Source organism: Periophthalmus magnuspinnatus, chromosome 10 (genome assembly GCF_009829125.3).
Source record: "Periophthalmus magnuspinnatus isolate fPerMag1 chromosome 10, fPerMag1.2.pri, whole genome shotgun sequence".
NCBI lineage: Eukaryota > Metazoa > Chordata > Actinopteri > Gobiiformes > Gobiidae > Periophthalmus > Periophthalmus magnuspinnatus.
In genome coordinates this window covers 912,992-930,665 of record NC_047135.1, presented here as the reverse complement: position 1 = coordinate 930,665, position 17,674 = coordinate 912,992, and the positions used below count along the sequence as shown (strand labels likewise).

At 43.0% G+C, this 17,674-nt stretch overlaps 1 protein-coding gene across 1 annotated transcript in view; it reads left to right on the top strand.

Moving 5' to 3' along the window:
* The window catches only part of tenm2a (teneurin transmembrane protein 2a), a 369,550-nt gene that overhangs the window by 197,219 nt on the left and 154,657 nt on the right, over window positions 1-17,674 (top strand). Inside the window, exon 3 of the mRNA XM_055224657.1 lies at window positions 8,395-8,601. Coding sequence (XP_055080632.1) covers window positions 8,395-8,601 — 207 coding nt within the window. The remainder of the gene's footprint in view (window positions 1-8,394; window positions 8,602-17,674) is intronic.

Genomic DNA, 17,674 nt, shown 5'->3' with positions numbered 1-17,674 from the left:
ATTTTAGACTCGATAATCATGTCCACGTGGAGTTTTATGGCAGCGCTCGTGTTGTCCGTGACTCATGAGAAACAACTTTGCAGCCGCTCCACATAATAATGACTTTCGCGTTCGCCGTTTTCGTCTAAACCCATCGATATTTTTCCATACGCCGCCCGGAGATACCGAGCCTCTCCCCCTTGATACGCTTTTTTCTTCACACTAATCAACACTTTGTCGGCGCCGTTCAGATTCGCGAAGTGAGAGACACAGTAGCGGAGGATTGAGAGATGTCCGCAGATGGCCAGGGAAGAACGGCACCGACCGACCGCGCCGCCCGACCGACCAGCGGGCACCCGACGCCGCCCGTGCCAACGCTTTGTTCTAACGCCACAAAGCAATTTCCACTGACCTTTTTGGAAAACGTCGCGGGCAGAAACGAGTGAGTTACGGATGCCCTACAGTGTAATCGCTAAAGAGATTAAAGTTTTCTTAATTGGTTTTGGCCAACGATTTAAATCTTTCATTTTAGCAATTAGCATGATTTGAAATATTAATGCTACGTCTGAGCTAACCGCGTCCACGTACGATGTAAATAGAGCCGCCAAACTGTTATTTTAAGGTGCGGTGCGACGCGGTACACCCACGCGCACGCCGCTTTAGCCTCGCTCGCGGCCGGTCGCTGCCAGAACGCTCATTATCGCGTTGTAAGTGAAATATGCTAATGAGCGGCCCCTCTCTCTTTCACATCAGATGAAGTGAGTGATCGATTTATCTGGATCAATGGCTTTGCGTCTGTGGGCGTCCGGTTCTGTCTCCAGTTGCATCTTTTTATATCTTCTCTTAATAATTCGACCTACGCTGCGTTTTTACATTTAATTTGACTGATTTTAGCTTCACGTTTTTGTTTTTTTAATGAATTTTTTTTGTGTTTCGTGCTGCGTCCACGACTTTTTGAAATCCGTTGCTCAAAATTTAAAGTTTTATTTCATCGGACGCAACGATATTCTTCTTTTTTCTCACGTGACTAATTCCGTAACAGCGGCTAGACTTGTAAATTTAACCCAGATGCCCTCCCCGTCACGACTTCCTCTTGGCTTTTCCGCTGACCCTTTGCGACTTTTTATTTGCAAACCTTTTTTATTTCCATTTTTGACACCGTCCCAACTTTCTCCCACCGCCCCGCGTCCGTACGACTCGTCCGCTCGTATTTTCTGCGATATTTTCCCCCCGTGTCCTTTGCGTGGTCTGATTTATCTGCCTGTCATGTGGTTGCCCCGGTGACCTTGGCGTCCCTCCCTCCCCATCCCTCTTTCCGCCGTCAGGTCGCACTGTTTGGATTGCAATTGTTTATCCATTTTTCGTGTGTTTGCTCTGATGAGATTGGCCGGACATGGACACACACACGCACACACACACTCGTTTGTGCGCTCTGTACCTGGACAGTGGCGGGACAAGGTTGGCCTCTCTCCCGGGTGTAGTTAACGTCGCGATCGATCCTGGCTCCGGTTTCCATGACGCAGGCGGCGAGCTGCATCTGAAGAAGACGTACGTTCTGTCAGATTCATGTCTTTAAGTGTCACTGAGGTTCAAAAATCCAATATGGCCAACACGACCATTTACGGCTCTGTCTGTGCTTCATACACTTTTTTGTTGAATTTTGCTGTTTGTTCTTTTTGTTTTTTTGAGCCGTTGCTGGATTTTAATTTTAGTCGCTGTCATGTCAAAGATTGGAAAATATCTGCAGTTGTTTTGTGGCCAAGTCCAACGAGCCTCTTTCTTACAAAACCCAAGACTCAGAGGACTCACAGATCATAGAGCAGAGCCTACGGCAACATACGGCTCCGGAGCCACATGTGGCTCTTTCATCCTCACACTGTGGCTCCATGTGGCGTGGGAAAAAAAGCACTAGTGTCTGAAATGTGTTTTATTCATGTTAGTCCTTCTAAATGGGAAGATTGTTGTGATCTTGATATAGTAAAATAAAATGATATTTTATTTATTCTTCAGAAGCAAAAAAAAAAAAAAAACTCCGCACATTTAGGCTCCAAAAGCCCAAAGGCGACATAAGGATAAGGATTCATGTTTTTGTTTTGTTTTTTTTTTGATACATGGATAATTTACATTCAGCTTTTTAATTCATTTGAAAGAAACCTTCAACTTTGCGTGTTTTTTTAAAGTTTTTTTTAAGAGTTAAAAATGTTCAAACTGTGTTCATTACATAAATAAAGTTTAATTTTCTCTGTAGAACTTCATGGATTTCATAAATAACACACTATACTTATTTATACACAGCGTAAAGGTAAAACAAATCTATATATACAGTGTTATCTTCATTTTAGATGTCATATAAATAAATAAAATACTGATTTACCCTGAACATAAGACTTTTATCTAAAAAAAAAATAGATAAATCTGAACCCGTGTTTCCCTGATACTAAAAGTTCAAACTAAATAATCATAAAAAACTTAATTTTTAATACATTCTCCATCCTAGTATCACCATGTTTTCCACACGACCACAGTGAAACCAGTCACAGTTTTGTCCTGTTCGCTCTTTCTGACATATCACTTCTTGTTATAATCACGATGTAGTTTTATATTCGATCTTGTCCGCTGTGTTTCTGTGTCGCACGTGTCTGTTTTTGGTCCATTTCTCACTATTGTCAGTCAAACTCTTTATTTCCTGCATTGATTCTGGAGCTTGTGGCTTGTTGCCGTGTCCCTGATGCAAACAAAACGCCTCCATCTCCTCAGACCGGTGTCCCGTCCATCTCGGCCTTTACAACTTTCTCTTTGTATCGGTAACAGCGATGGGGAGGCGAACGCTCAAATCAAACCGTCGCCGTCGATAGTAAAGCGCGGCGGAATGGAAGCGAGCGGCATTGTGCTCCTCAAGGTTGTGTTTCTTTTCTTTTCTTTGGATGAAAACATGAAGAAAACGCTCGACCTGTGCAGCCAGTTTCCTCTTTTCTGTGGAGTGAAAACAGTTCAATTTAAGAGTTAAACTTTGCAGCAAACTCTCATTTCAGGGACGCACTGATACGATACTGATACCGATACTGGAATCAGATATCAGTCCCATGATTTCCTGGTTGTGCGTTTATATGATGTAAGATTATTTAGTGTCTGACGTGTCCGTTTATTCATCCAAATCTGTTCATTATCACAGTTACATAACACAAACGGATTCATTTTGTAATAAGTTCGCTGTGTTTTTTTTGGTAAACAATTCCATTTTCACTGGTATCGTTTAATATCAGGTATCGGCAGGTATGGAAAAAGCCAAAGTATCGATTATCGGAGCTGAAAAACCCGGATTTGTTCGTCCCTTTTCTCTTCACGTGATTCATTTTGATCAAACTCAGTGTTTTTATATTTTTCAAACACAAAAAAACGTCACAAAAACATCACGACCGATGCTACGGCAGAGAACCAGGTCAATAAATCAAACGTTCGTCGTATAAATCTGAAAATAAATAAGACGATAACGGAACGAGCTGCTGAGGATTTCGCTGGAATATTCCACTGTATGGCATTTTCTCATTCTATTTATCCTGCATTTATTCAGTTTGTGTGTTTTACCGCAGGCAACACTCGCAGAGGTACAAACTTAGAGACACAAAAGTTTAATAATTTAAGCAAAGCAAAATCGTCATGGAGACAAACATCCTCCTGAAGAGTTCCACAGTGCAGCTTTAAGTTCAGTGCACATTTAAAACTGTTTATCTTGAAGAAAAAAGTGACAAATTTCAATATTCCCATGTGTCCAGCCCTATGTCCATGCGTCTGTGGGTTTACGCTCATAATAATATCCTTTTTTTTTCATTTCGTCCACTGATCTGACGGTTGGCGGTGGGTCAGCGGTTCCTCGACGTAAATCGCTTTGAGTTTCTTGAAGATGGAAAAAACGCTATTTAAAAATTTGACCATTTCGCCCCGTCCCACCGGAGCCGGAGGGACGATTCACACGTCGTAGTCGCCCAGAAAGTCTCCGAACGTTTGAACTTTTAAGTTGTTGTCGTTACTTGAGGAGAACTAACAGCTCCATAAACATCTGGATCAGCTCCGTCTCATTTTATTTCTGTTTAAAGGAAATAAATGTGTGAGGATAAATGAGCGGAGACGACGGGGGAGACTCAGGACACGCTGGAGGAAGTAGGAGTCGCTGCTTAGGCCTACGCTCGCTTTAACTTTCCAAGATGAAGGACAAGAGCACTTTGAATGACACCCAAATAAGTGGTTATCAGCGGCGTACCTAATTAACAGTGGTAATAAGCTCAGTCCTTGGGTGGTTCAGACCGGACCCACTGGCCTCATTCTCTCCGTGTTGTTGATTGACTGAGCCGCAAATACAGACGTAATTATTCTATATTTTGAGCCCTTTCTCCAAATAGAATTTATTAGATCTGTCTCTGTCCTTGATTCCCGGGTCTGTGGAGACTCGAGCGGCTCCTCGGCGGCTCCTCGGCGGCCCCCTCTCTCCGCTCCCCCCGGTGTGTGGGACGGGCTGATTGTGTCCACGCGTCCCAGGGCGTGCACTATTTAAAGACTGACTTGTTAACTTTTGTCTTGGCGCCGTAGAGGACAGTTGTAGAGTGGATTTAGGTTCTTCGCCCGAATCTGTGGCAGTTTGAAGTGGAATATTGTCAAACGAACGAGACGAGCGGCTGCGTTGAGTCCGTCTGACGAGTGGATTATGTTTGGGGCTGAATAATTGTGTTTTTTTACAGTTATCGTCAGTGTTCAGTTTGCTAATAAACACGGCGTGGGACAATAATTTAGGGTTTGTAATGATAAAAAAGCAACTTACTAACACGTTTTAAAATGTTGTATTCAATTTAATTCAACTTTAGCAGATATTTAAACGCAATCACTTTTCTCTGTGACCAGGGGCGTCGACAGGAAAGGTCAAAATGGGTCTGTTGTCGGGGGGCCCCAGGGTTTAGGGGGCCCTCGACATTCATCCTATTAATTTATATTACCGTGGTCCCTCATTTATAGCGGGGGTCACGTTCTAAGCATTTTTTTTTACAATTATTCTATACGTTTTTGGCTGTAAAACCCCTCACCACACACTTTTTACACTTTTGTCGCACAGGAATGAACATTTTCTCGCATTTCTGTCTCGTTTAAACTCTCTCAAAGTTCAAACCTGCGTAGATTATATCCTTCTTCCTCGACGATCGCTTTAAATGTGTTGTTACGCGAAAAAAATGTACAAAACAGCAAGACCGCGAAAGGTAAACCGCGAAATAGCGAGGGGGGCTTTTTACCCGGCGTTTGTGTGTGTCTGTGTGTGTCTGTGTATGTCTGTGTGTGTCTGTGTGTGTCTGTGTGTGTCGGGGTGTGTCTGTGTGTGTCTGTGTGTGTCTGTGTGTGTCTGTGTGTGTCTGTGTGTGTCTGTGTGTGTCTGTGTGTGTCTGGTTCCTCGCTGTATTGCCCTTTCAGCTCATTTCAGTTGAAATTTGACTATCAATTTGACCTTTTTGTAACACAATAACAAAAAAACAACCCCATTAGTTATAAACCTGGAATAATGCTAATTTCAAACGCGCCCGACTCGCAAAACCACGCCATTTTTAAACATTCAAAATCACACATGAATCTCCACGGTTTTGTTTGAATTGGAAAATGCTTGAATTGAATTGGCCCGTGCGAGAGAACGTTGGCTTCACTGTAGGTACAAAAAAACAACTCCGATTGTTAAACTGCGCAACACAATCATTTAACCGTGGTGTGGTTTTATTCAAACAACAAAAGCGCCGCTCTTTCATCGCTCCGACCAGGGCCCTGTGACTAAAAGTGGGTTTGTACAGTGGACCACTTTGCTGAGAGCATTAAAGCAACGGTATGAGTAGTTTTAAAAGCCAAAATCGGGCATTTCAACTCTCCGAGCACAACGCCGACTGATTTAAAACTATTGACTTTGGTGAGCGCTGCAAATTAAATGCCACTTACCTCCATTGTAGTTGAACGGGGGGGATATACTTTACAACTCGCACAAATACAGCTATATCTACCTCACGAGGACGGACGCCAGATGAGTTTGGACCCGAACCAAAGCCGTACTCAGCAAAGCCCATACATTTAAGCCAAACCTGCTTCTGGGAACACGAGCCCTGTATCACTGTCAGTCACTGCCATTTGTTTTGTCTCACGCAGTGTTTCTCAAACTGGGGGACAGAGACGGAGCATAGACGGGGGTTTATTCAGGGGGAGGGGACTTTGATGAATGGGGAACTGGTTATATAGTCTTTGTTGAAAAGGCTCTGTGCGCAATAATGTCACAGGAACCGCACTGTTAGCGTCACTACTCCCTGTTAGCGTCACTTCCTGTCCAAATTTATCTTTGTTTTTTGCAGATTTACGCTAAAATGAACAAATATTTAAAGGTATTTAAAGTGGACAGGGAGCTGCAGGTGGGTCAGGGGTCAGAGGTTAGGAGGTTAGGGTCAGACAGTGGACAGGGAGCTGCAGGTGGAAGTTAATGTCGCACAAATAAAATGAAAACTTCACCAGACACTTTTGTGTTTAGAAAGAGACATGTTTGTGTCTCAATGCTAACGCTAATGCTAATTTTGAGACATAAAAAAAAAAAAAAAAAGCCATAAACTATATATAACAGTAACTGCATAGTGTTTATTTTAAACACTTTTTAATTAGAATTTTACTATGTTGTTTATTTTATGTTTTACGATTTTAATAAAAGTGTCTGTTAGCGTCGGGGCACAGTGAGCTAGCTAGCGTCCTGCTGTGCTCAGAGCTTATTTAGGCTGAACTTTTTACTGCAAATTTCAAACATTCAGCTGTGATCTTATAAAGTCACATTGTATTTAGATTCAGGCCTAAAATAAATGTTTTGTTTCTCATTAAAGGGACAGTGTCTCTGTGTAAACATTTTAAATAAGTTTAAACATGAGGCTCCGTGGACAAACGAGTCCAGAGTTTCTCCTGGTTTAGGTCTGAGTTTGAGTTTAGTCCAGTTTAAATTTGGTTTAGTCCCAGTTTAGTCCAAGTTCAGTCCTGATTTAGTCCTGGTTTAGTCCTTCATGTGTTTGAGAATCACATCCGTCCTCATGTCTCTTTCTCTTGTCTCTTTCTCTTGTCTCTTTCTCATGTCTCTTTCTCATGTCTCGTCTCTTTCTCATGTCTCTTTCTCATGTCTCTTTCTCTTGTCTCTTTCTCTTGTCTCTTTCTCTTGTCTCTTTCTCATGTCTCTTGTCTCTTTCTCTTGTCTCTTTCTCATGTCTCTTTCTCTTGTCTCTTTCTCTTGTCTCTTTCTCATGTCTCTTTCTCATGTCTCGTCTCTTTCTCTTGTCTCTTTCTCTTGTCTCTTTCTCTTGTCTCTTTCCCTTGTCTCGTCTCTTTCTCATGTCTCTTTCTCTTGTCTCTTTCTCTTGTCTCTTTCTCATGTCTCTTTCTCATGTCTCTTGTCTCTTTCTCTTGTCTCTTTCTCATGTCTCTTTCTCATGTCTCTTGTCTCTTTCTCTTGTCTCTTTCTCTTGTCTCTTTCCCTTGTCTCGTCTCTTTCTCATGTCTCTTTCTCATGTCTCTTTCTCTTGTCTCTTTCTCTTGTCTCTTTCTCTTGTCTCTTTCTCTTGTCTCTTTCTCATGTCTCTTGTCTCTTTCTCTTGTCTCTTTCTCATGTCTCTTTCTCTTGTCTCTTTCTCTTGTCTCTTTCTCTTGTCTCTTTCTCATGTCTCTTTCTCTTGTCTCTTTCTCTTGTCTCTTTCTCATGTCTCTTTCTCTTGTCTCTTTCTCTTGTCTCTTTCTCATGTCTCTTTCTCATGTCTCTTGTCTCTTTCTCTTGTCTCTTTCTCTTGTCTCTTTCTCTTGTCTCTTTCCCTTGTCTCGTCTCTTTCTCATGTCTCTTTCTCTTGTCTCTTTCTCTTGTCTCTTTCTCATGTCTCTTTCTCATGTCTCTTGTCTCTTTCTCTTGTCTCTTTCTCTTGTCTCTTTCTCATGTCTCTTTCTCATGTCTCTTGTCTCTTTCTCTTGTCTCTTTCTCTTGTCTCTTTCCCTTGTCTCGTCTCTTTCTCATGTCTCTTTCTCATGTCTCTTTCTCTTGTCTCTTTCTCTTGTCTCTTTCTCTTGTCTCTTTCTCTTGTCTCTTTCTCATGTCTCTTGTCTCTTTCTCTTGTCTCTTTCTCTTGTCTCTTTCTCTTGTCTCTTTCTCTTGTCTCTTTCTCATGTCTCTTTCTCTTGTCTCTTTCTCTTGTCTCTTTCTCATGTCTCTTTCTCTTGTCTCTTTCTCTTGTCTCTTTCTCTTGTCTCTTTCTCTTTTCTCTTTCTCTTTTCTCTTTCTCTTTTCTCTTGTCTCTTTCTCTTGTCTCTTTTCTCTTTCTCTTGTCTCTTCCTCATGTCTCTTTCTCATGTCTCTTTCTCTTGTCTCTCTCTGTGTTGTCTCTGTAGGTCGTCCACTCCCTCCGACCTCGTCCTCCTCCCTGCTCCCTCCGTCCCACCCGTCGTCCCAGTCCGCCCCCCACCACCCCTCCCCCGGCCCCTCCCCGCCCATCAGGGAGTGCCAGGTGCCCCTCCTCGAGAAGAACTCCACCCACTCGCACCTCGAGCCCCACCCAGAAGACTCGTACCTGCTCCGGGGACAGCCCACCTCCACCGGTAAGACGCGCGACCACGCCCCCTTGTGGCTGTGATTGGTCCAATGACAATTTATCAAAGGAAATGCACCGTTTATGGAGCGAGATGAAGTGAAATGTTCGTGTTTAGTTTGGTGGAATTTGAAACTTTTGATGAGTCTGTGGTAATTTCTAAAAGTTCAGCACATTTTAATAATATAAATATGTACAATTTCATCTTTAAAGTGTCAATGTGTGACCAAAGAAGAAGTATTTTGGACATACACGAGCAGGGAAAGTCGTCCGTGGGTCTCTCAGTCGTTCAGGTCTGATCCAGAGTAAACGCCAAAGTTGAATCTGTAACTGGACAAAAACGTTGTAGGAGCGAAGACGTTTGGCTCCTCGTCCAAGTTCTGGTCAGATTACTCCCGGACACTGCCTTAAATCTGTCTGAAGGAGGCGCTAACGACACTGAAACTATGAACGACTTTTGTTTACAGTTTCTATTTGTTAGGCTGAGGTCTAATGAGTTATACTAAGTGTGCACTGTGCCTGAGAAGGAGGAACTAAACAGACACTGCATAAAAGAATGAACCAACACGAGAGAGAGCAGCTCAGGACCACAGTCTGCTGTTCATCTCAAACACACTGATCACAAAAGAAGAAGAGAGTGAGGGTCAGATCTGAGAAAAGAAACGGTTTGAGAGGAGAGTTAAAGAAGTGTTGTTGTTTTTTGTTAGGAAAGACAATCCATCTTTAAACAGGAATGGACACCTGAGACATCATCTATAATTATAAGCAAAGAGAACAACAGAGCTAGCCAGGAAGCTAATAGCTGTGGAAAAACACTCGTTAAGTTCTACGATTATGCTAAATTTTGTTTTTGTTTTTTTCCTCATTCTGTCTCTCATGGCTGAAGTGAATCTATGATAAAAATCCAGGTCTCTCGTCTTTTTAAGTGGACGAAGTTGCACAGTTGGGGCTGAACAAACACAGCGCACACTTAATGTAGCTCAAAAGACCGAGCCTCTGAACAGGAAGTAGTTTGAGTTTCAGTGTCGTTAGCGCCTCCTTCAGACGGATATAAGGCAGTGTCCAGGAGTAATCTGACCAGAACTGAAGAAACGTTTTGTCCAGTTACAGATTTAACTTTTGTCTTTTACTACGACCAGACAAACACACACACACACCTCATTTAGCTCGTTCAGTGTTTTGTTTTGTTTTTTTCCTTTATTTTTTACCACTTTCTACATGTTGTAAACTCACAAAAGACAACAAATATATGAAGTAAAATTATGTAGTAAAGAAAAAAGCTACTCAATATTTTTTTTGACAAAGCGATGGCTGCCGGATTAGAGGATACGAAGATTAAAAAAAATAATATTTACTTTTTAAAATTTGGCCTTTGTCTCATCTGAAAAATGTAATTAACCAAATACTAAAACATGAACTGAACCTGCTGTTTCTTGCATTTCTTCACATCCGAGTCGATTCACTTCATGGTCTTCATCACTGTGTCGTCTTCATCACTGTGTCGTCTTCATCACTGTGTCGTCTTCATCACTTCGTAGTTGCTGAATCTAACCCCGTGAACAGCTCTATACCTGCGTCTTTTTAAGGTTCTATTCTTGTTTTCTTTCGGTTCTTGTGACGCTGGATCCAAACCAGAGATACTGGATTATAACTGGACGTGGATTAGCAGAAGAATAAATCCCACGGTGGAGCTGCTGCTTCATCAAACGTCGAGTTTCACAGGGACAGACATTTACCTGATCCTTCTGTTTTTATCTTTAAACTCATAAAAATATAGAGACGAGTTTTAAGAACAAACCAGGACTCACTCTGAAGATTACACCAGCATCACTGTGGTCACTGTGGTCTCTGTGGTCTCTGTGGTCACTGTGGTCTCTGTGGTCACTGGTCTCTGTGGTCTCTGTGGTCACTGGTCTCTGTGGTCTCTGTGGTCACTGTGGTCTCTGTGGTCTCTGTGGTCACTGTGGTCTCTGTGGTCACTGGTCTCTGTGGTCTCTGTGGTCACTGGTCTCTGTGGTCTCTGTGGTCACTGTGGTCTCTGTGGTCACTGGTCTCTGTGGTCTCTGTGGTCACTGTGGTCACTGTGGTCTCTGTGGTCACTGTGGTCTCTGTGGTCACTGGTCTCTGTGGTCTCTGTGGTCACTGGTCTCTGTGGTCACTGTGGTCTCTGTGGTCACTGTGGTCTCTGTGGTCACTGTGGTCTCTGTGGTCTCTGTGGTCACTGCCCCTGTGAATGTGAGAACTTCTGTGTTTACACACAGTACACACTGTACACACAGTACATACAGTATATGCAGTACATACACTAAACGCAGTACATACAGTACACACAGTACACACAGTACATACAGTACACACAGTACACACAGTATATGCAGTACATACACTAAACGCAGTACATACAGTACACACAGTACACACAGTACATACAGTACACACAGTACACACAGTACATACAGTACACACTTTGCTTGTATTTATACTGTGCAGTTAAACTCTTCATTTATTTTTTCTGGAGCATTAAACTCTATAAAACTTTTCTGTTTTCGTCAAAGTGACTCAAACCTTTATCTTTTTCTTTATGGTTTGGAGAGTATCACAGGAGACTGACAGCTGTCAATCACTGATACAAGCCCCGCCCATCACTTCACCCACTCTTCCTCCCTCTCTCTCTTTCTCTCTCTCCATCTCTCTCTTGTTTTCGACACTGGGAGTCTATGGAAATACCTCCCACTGCACTGATGTGTCTCTTTCCCTCTCTCTCTCTCTCTCTCCTCTCTCTCTCTCCATTTCTCTAGCCATCTATCTCTTTCTCTCCATCTCCCTCTCTCTCTCTTTCTCTCCATCCCTCCCTCTCTCTTTCTCTCCATCCCTCTCTCTCTCTTTCTCTCCATCCCTCCCTCTCTCTTTCTCTCCATCCCTCTCTCTCTCTTTCTCTCCATCCCTCTCTCTCTCTTTCTCTCCCTCTCTCTTTCTCTCATCCCTCTCTCATTGTGTTTATGTAAATCGTTGCTGTATAAGTGCCTCTTGTGACACTTTTAAACCTCCTGTATTTTCCTGTTTGTCTTTTTCCTTAATACAAACTTTAAAAACCTAAACGTCTTTCGTCTTTTGACCCTGAATAAAAATGAAACGTCCCAGAGGTTTAAGACGAGCGGCTCATTGTTTCCGCTCCTTTTGTTTAGCTTTTCAGAACAAAAATCTTATTACGAGCCGCGGTTCTGTGTGTTAATGGATTGCATTTAAAAAGCAACCTTCCCACCTTTGTCACCTGGCGTCAAAAAAACAATGATGCAAGTGAACGCAACCGCAGCTCTGAGCGGCGAGCGGCGAAGAGCGAGCGGCGAGGAGCGAGCGTGCGCCGGGAAACACTCTCCATATGACATTAATATTGTGTGAGGTAAAGAGAAGATGACGTTAAGTGCCACAGGAGGATTCAGTCGAGCACAAACCAGTTCTTTCCCGACTCTAAGCTCTTTTCTCCTGGTGCCTCCTCCTGGTGCCTCCTCCTGGTGCCTCCTCCTGGTGCCTCCTCCTGGTGCCTCCTCCTGGTGCCTCCTCCTGGTGGTCGTTTGTGGGCGGGGCACTAATTGAGCCGATGGTTTTAACGACACAAACACGGAAGAACTAAAACTGAAAAGTCAAAAATGAAAATCTAACGCTGCTTTGTGACTTTATTGAAGTTAAAATGGAGGAAAGGCGGCGACTGGGGGCGGGTTCGAGTCCCGATCTCGACATAAACATCGTTGTTCAGATCCGGTGACTCGCAGGTTGCCGGTGCGATTTCACTCTTTGTTTGTTTATTCTTTATTTGTCAGGGACCGTGTAAAAAACTCATTAATCTCACAAAAGAAAAGATGATTTGTGTCAGATTTATTTTCTGTTTTCTACTGAATGACAACAGTTTGCAGCAGTTTGTAGTAAAGACAGAACTCAGGTGTGTATTTTATGGGACATGAAGTATTTGGCTGATCAGCAGATACTTCTACTACTACTACTACTACTACTACTACAGCAGATACTTCTACTACTAATACTACAGCAGAAGTCACCCTGAAGTCGCTCGACTGTTTGACCCAAACACCGTAAACTCTCTGCAGATTGTCACGTGACGTCATAGTGTTCTGATATGACCACACTGTGCTCTGGCGTGTTCCTCTCCGTGTTCCTCAACGTGTTCCTCTCCGTGTTCACGTGTTCTCCTCCTCTCGGTCCGTGCTCTCTCTCTGCAGCCTGCTGTGTCTGTGTTCCTCTCCGTGTTCTTCTCCATGTTCCTCCCCGTGTTCATTGCTGTGTTCCTCTCCATGTTCTTCCCCGTGTTCCTCTCCTTGTTCTTCTCCGTGTTCCTCTCCGTGTTCACGTGTTCTCCTCCTCTCGGTCCGTGCTCTCTCTCTGCAGCCTGCTGTGTCTGTGTTCCTCTCCGTGTTCTTCTCCATGTTCCTCCCCGTGTTCATTGCTGTGTTCCTCTCCATGTTCTTCCCCGTGTTCCTCTCCGTGTTCCTCTCCTTGTTCTTCTCCGTGTTCCTCTCCGTGTTCACGTGTTCTCCTCCTCTCGGTCCGTGCTCTCTCTCTGCAGCCTGCTGTGTCCATGTTCCCCGGTGTGTTCTTCCCCGTGTTCCTCTCCTTGTTCTTCTCCGTGTTCCTCTCCGTGTTCACGTGTTCTCCTCTCGGTCCGCTCCCTCTCGCCCGCTGTGTTTGTAATCAGCAGATATATTTAGCCGGAGTCTGATGGGAGGCTGCTGTGCCGTGGAGGAGGAGGCAGAAGTTCTAATGTGATTTTTGGTGGAATACAATCTATTGTTAATGGTGTTAGACTCTCCTTTGATCCAGTATAAATCTTCATTAGGGAAAGACTCGGGTCCCAGGTTCAAGAGCAACACGATTAAGCCGCTTTTAAAATGACGTTACATCAGCCGTCTAATTGGTTTAGTGTTTGCTGGGGCAACATCAATCATTAGCCCCGTAACCGCGCGGCAAATACATTCACTCTGCCGCTGACGCCCTAATGGCAAACGCTGGCAAAGACCGGAGAGTTGGAGGCTTTTCTTCCCGTTCGCCGCACACCCACACATTTTGTTCCCGGGCTTTTGCTTTGTTTCGTTTTCTCTCTCTGGCTGAGCGTGTGTGTACTCAGCGTCGCAGACAAAAGCAGGAGAAGGAGGGAAAAAAAAAAAAAACAGGGCAGAGACGAGAGGCAAAGAGGAAACGGGAAGAGAGAAACAGCCAAACTTTGACTTTTTGAAGTTGTTTAATGAGATCTCGCGTGGGGAATGGGTTTTCAGCGCGTGCCAGTAAAAATAGACAAGACAGCTGAGACAAAGCGATCGACGACGAGACGTAATTCCAGAAAAGTTGGAGCGTTGTAATGTTCAGACGATCGGAAATGTAAAAATATGAATCTTACTCAAACATGAAACGGGCACGAATATAGAACATCAAACACGTCCTGGGAAAACACGGGAACAGCTGCGTCTGACGTTTATAAAGCGCAAATCAATCCAAATGTTTTTAAGAAGAACTGAACCAGGGTTAGAAAACGTGGATTCATAAAATGTAGGTCAAGTTTGAAACAGTAAACGTTAATAAATAAATGATAAACTGAAATTACTGCCAGAAAAATGCAAAATATTTGACCTAAAATGTTCCAAATGTCCAGAAAGAACAAAACGACGTGAAAAGTAAATGAAAGAACTTTGTAAACTGCTGCATCACAAACACGAAACGCCTTCAAACAAACTCGAATTTAAGGATTAAGGATGTTCAGCGTCGTGAAAAGTGAAGTGAGAGTTACACTGGAGAAACTAAACAGTAAGAAAACATAAGAAAACAGGAGAGAGAGCAGCTCAGGACCACAGTCTGCGGTGAAACCTCCATCTGAAAGACACAAACCATGAAATAAAAGAGTGAGGTTCAGAGAAAAGAAACGGTTTGAGAGGAGAGTTAACTGGAGACCTGGCGTCCTCATATGTGGACAACACATTTTGGGTTGTCTCGGCCACGATACACATTTTTAGAAAAAGAAGAACAGCAACAATAAGAATTTAGAATGTTCAGAATATTTTTTATTTTTTTTAATTTTTTTTGTAAAGTCATACATCTTCCTGCTCTGTTTCTCATTTTGTTTTTACTCAGGACAAATGTTGCTGTTTTGCTATTACATTATTACATTTTTTTTGTCAAAGTGATTAAAATGTCCACATATGAGGACATTAGTTTTACATCACTTTTTTTTCCAGAAACTACATAATGTAAAGAGATCATTTGTTGTTTTTACTCATCAGGTCCTAATCTGTCCAAATAATAAAGAGAAATGAATAAAGCCTTGCAGGAGCTCGGGTCTCAGGAGGTTAAAGGTCGTCATCTTTAAGGGACAACAGACGCAGACGATAAAATATTTAAAGAGCCTCATCGGTTGCGGCGTTACGGTAATAGAAAGTCCTCAACCGCACTCTGTCGGCGACGATAGCATCCGACGCTATAGGGTTTTTTGTTGTTTTTTTTTTGTTTTTTTTTATTATTTGTCTTGGGCAAATGGACAAGGAAAAATAAACAAAAACAGACAAGCAAAACACACAAAAAAAGAGTGTAATATAATATAGTAATGGACAATAAATACCAACAAAGAGAAATAAAGAGGAACGAGGGCCTTGGACATCATCTCTCACCGATTGACAAGTAGAACCAAAGCAAACAGGAACAAAGAGAACAATAGGCGCCATTATAGGTTGAATAGAGTCGTTAAGAAGCGTCTTGTAGGAGCGAAGACGTTTAGCTGCTCGTCCAAGCCGCGGCTTGGACGAGCAGCTAAACGTCTTCGCTCCTACGACGATTTTAAGGCGACAGTGGCTCAATCCGTCGAGCGTTTGTCCAGTAATCTGACATTCCACGGTTTGAATCTCTTAACATAAAGATCGTTGTTTGTTTGCGCGGTCAGACGCACAAATGAATCCCGTTGTTGCGTCCTTGGGCGAGACGCAAAAAGATCAGCGCGAGCGGATTCTTTCGATAAACCGCTTTGAGTCTTGGAAGTTTGTAAAGCGTCATATATAAAAATGTGACCGTTATTTCCCACGTAAACAATTTAAACGTCCATAAAATAAATTGGTTTAAACAAAAACCGCAGAGTAACGACGCTGTGTCTATTGTTTAAACCCAATGTTGTGTTTTTTTCCGAGCGGTATCTGTAAACGGGCTAAGCTGACAGCGGCGCGGCGGCGAAACGCACTTATTTGGACAGACATGGGGAGAACAATATTGAGATGCGAGTGTAAATGCGCCGCGCTTCTCAGCCAGGGCCCACTGATCTAATGGGAGCGGGGAGAGCGCTTGGCTCGAGGGCGACGGGTAAAATGGGCCTAAATGAGTTTAGAGTGGCGTCCTGGCAGCGCCTAAACACACGCTGGCATGTCCGCGCACGCAGGGACCGGCCCAGGGCAAATAAAGCACCTATAAGAAGGGTCTGTTTGGGCGACGCCGGTCAGAGCCCCGTCGAGAACCACACTGGGCAGGAAATGGGCCGGTCCACGCCAAACTGACCGCGGAAATAATGCTCGATCTGTTTGTAAATGTGCGGACGGACGGATGGGAAATGTGGACAGTGTCTGACATAAAAATCTAAACTGATATTTGAGCGGAGCAGTGATTAAAGCGCATGGCGTCCAGACGTTTAGCAGAATGTTCTTTGCAAACAACTAAATATATGGTCTTTTATTTAATATTTCAGTTTATTATTTTTGTTCTTTCTTAATTAAGTTTAAGTTTTCTTCTTTCCGCTCCTTTTCGAGCTTAAATAAGAAAAAAATATATGAAATGTGCATTAAATATTGGATACATGTGTTAAATTATCTGCTCAAAATAAAATTAAAAATAATAAAATTAATTTAAAAAAAGTTCTGAAATGTTTAGGGGTTTTTTTTTGTTTAAAAGTTTGTATTTCAGTTTAAAAAAAAATAAAAATTTGCTGATATTTTGTGGTTTCGTCGTAAATTTCCACAGCTGTAAAACTGATAAAAACAGTTTATTAAAATAATTATTTCAAACAAACATTGGCTTTACATGAAATTTCCAAACAATGAAAAACACTGGCAGCTTTGTTTTTTTATTTTTTATTAATTTCGTTCATGTGTGTATCGTGAAATATTTCCCATAATGCCTTTCCAAAACCCCTGAGAACAACTGTAAAACACGAAAAAGGAAACTGGAATAATCTGCTGGGACGTATATTTTTAGTGTGTGATATTTCCCATGATGCTTTGGTCCAGTTTAGACTCACTTATTTAGATAAAATTAATAATAATCACTCACACAGACACTTTTATACGAGGAAATGTGGGTGAAGTGTCTTGCTTAAGGACACGACGACAGAATTAGGTCCGAGCGTGAATCGATCCTCAGACCTTCAGATTAGAGGGCGACTGCTCCGACCACTGAGCCACTGTTGCCCTGGAAACAGCTGATGTTTAGGGTCAAACTGAACATTACGACTTATTTTTATTTGTATTTTATTTTATTTTTTTTCCGTTTGTAGAATGTACTTTATAAATATTGTATTGGATTATTTTAAATATTTTACCACAGCCTCGTTTGTAAATTTCCGCCTCTCGTTTTATTCATGTGCTGCTCAAACCCGGCGCAGCGAGAGAAAACGGGAAAAGGTAACGTCCTGCAGAGACTGGACACTGGGCAGGAAACACACGAAACCGAGCCAAGCAGAAACTGACCACAGCGGCGTAATCCTCGAGCTGTTTGTACATGTGTGTGTGAGGTGTGTGAGGTGTGTGTGATGTGTGTGTGAGGTGTGTGTGAGGTGTGTGTGATGTGTGTGTGATGTGTGTGACGTGTGTGTGTCAGAGTCGTCGGCCATTACCTAAGCTAACAGGTGGACGGGCCTGACTTGTGCTGCTAGCGAAGCGTGGCAGGTGAACGGGCGCCGGGCTTTTGGATGGGAATTGGGTCCGACTCCATGTGTTTATCTGGGAATACTGTCTGGCTCGGAGCACCTGTCTGCGCGGTACGCCGTGGGTATGTTCCCCGGAAAAGCGGCATGAGAGCTGGAGACGAACAAACGGAGCGTAGCCGATCGC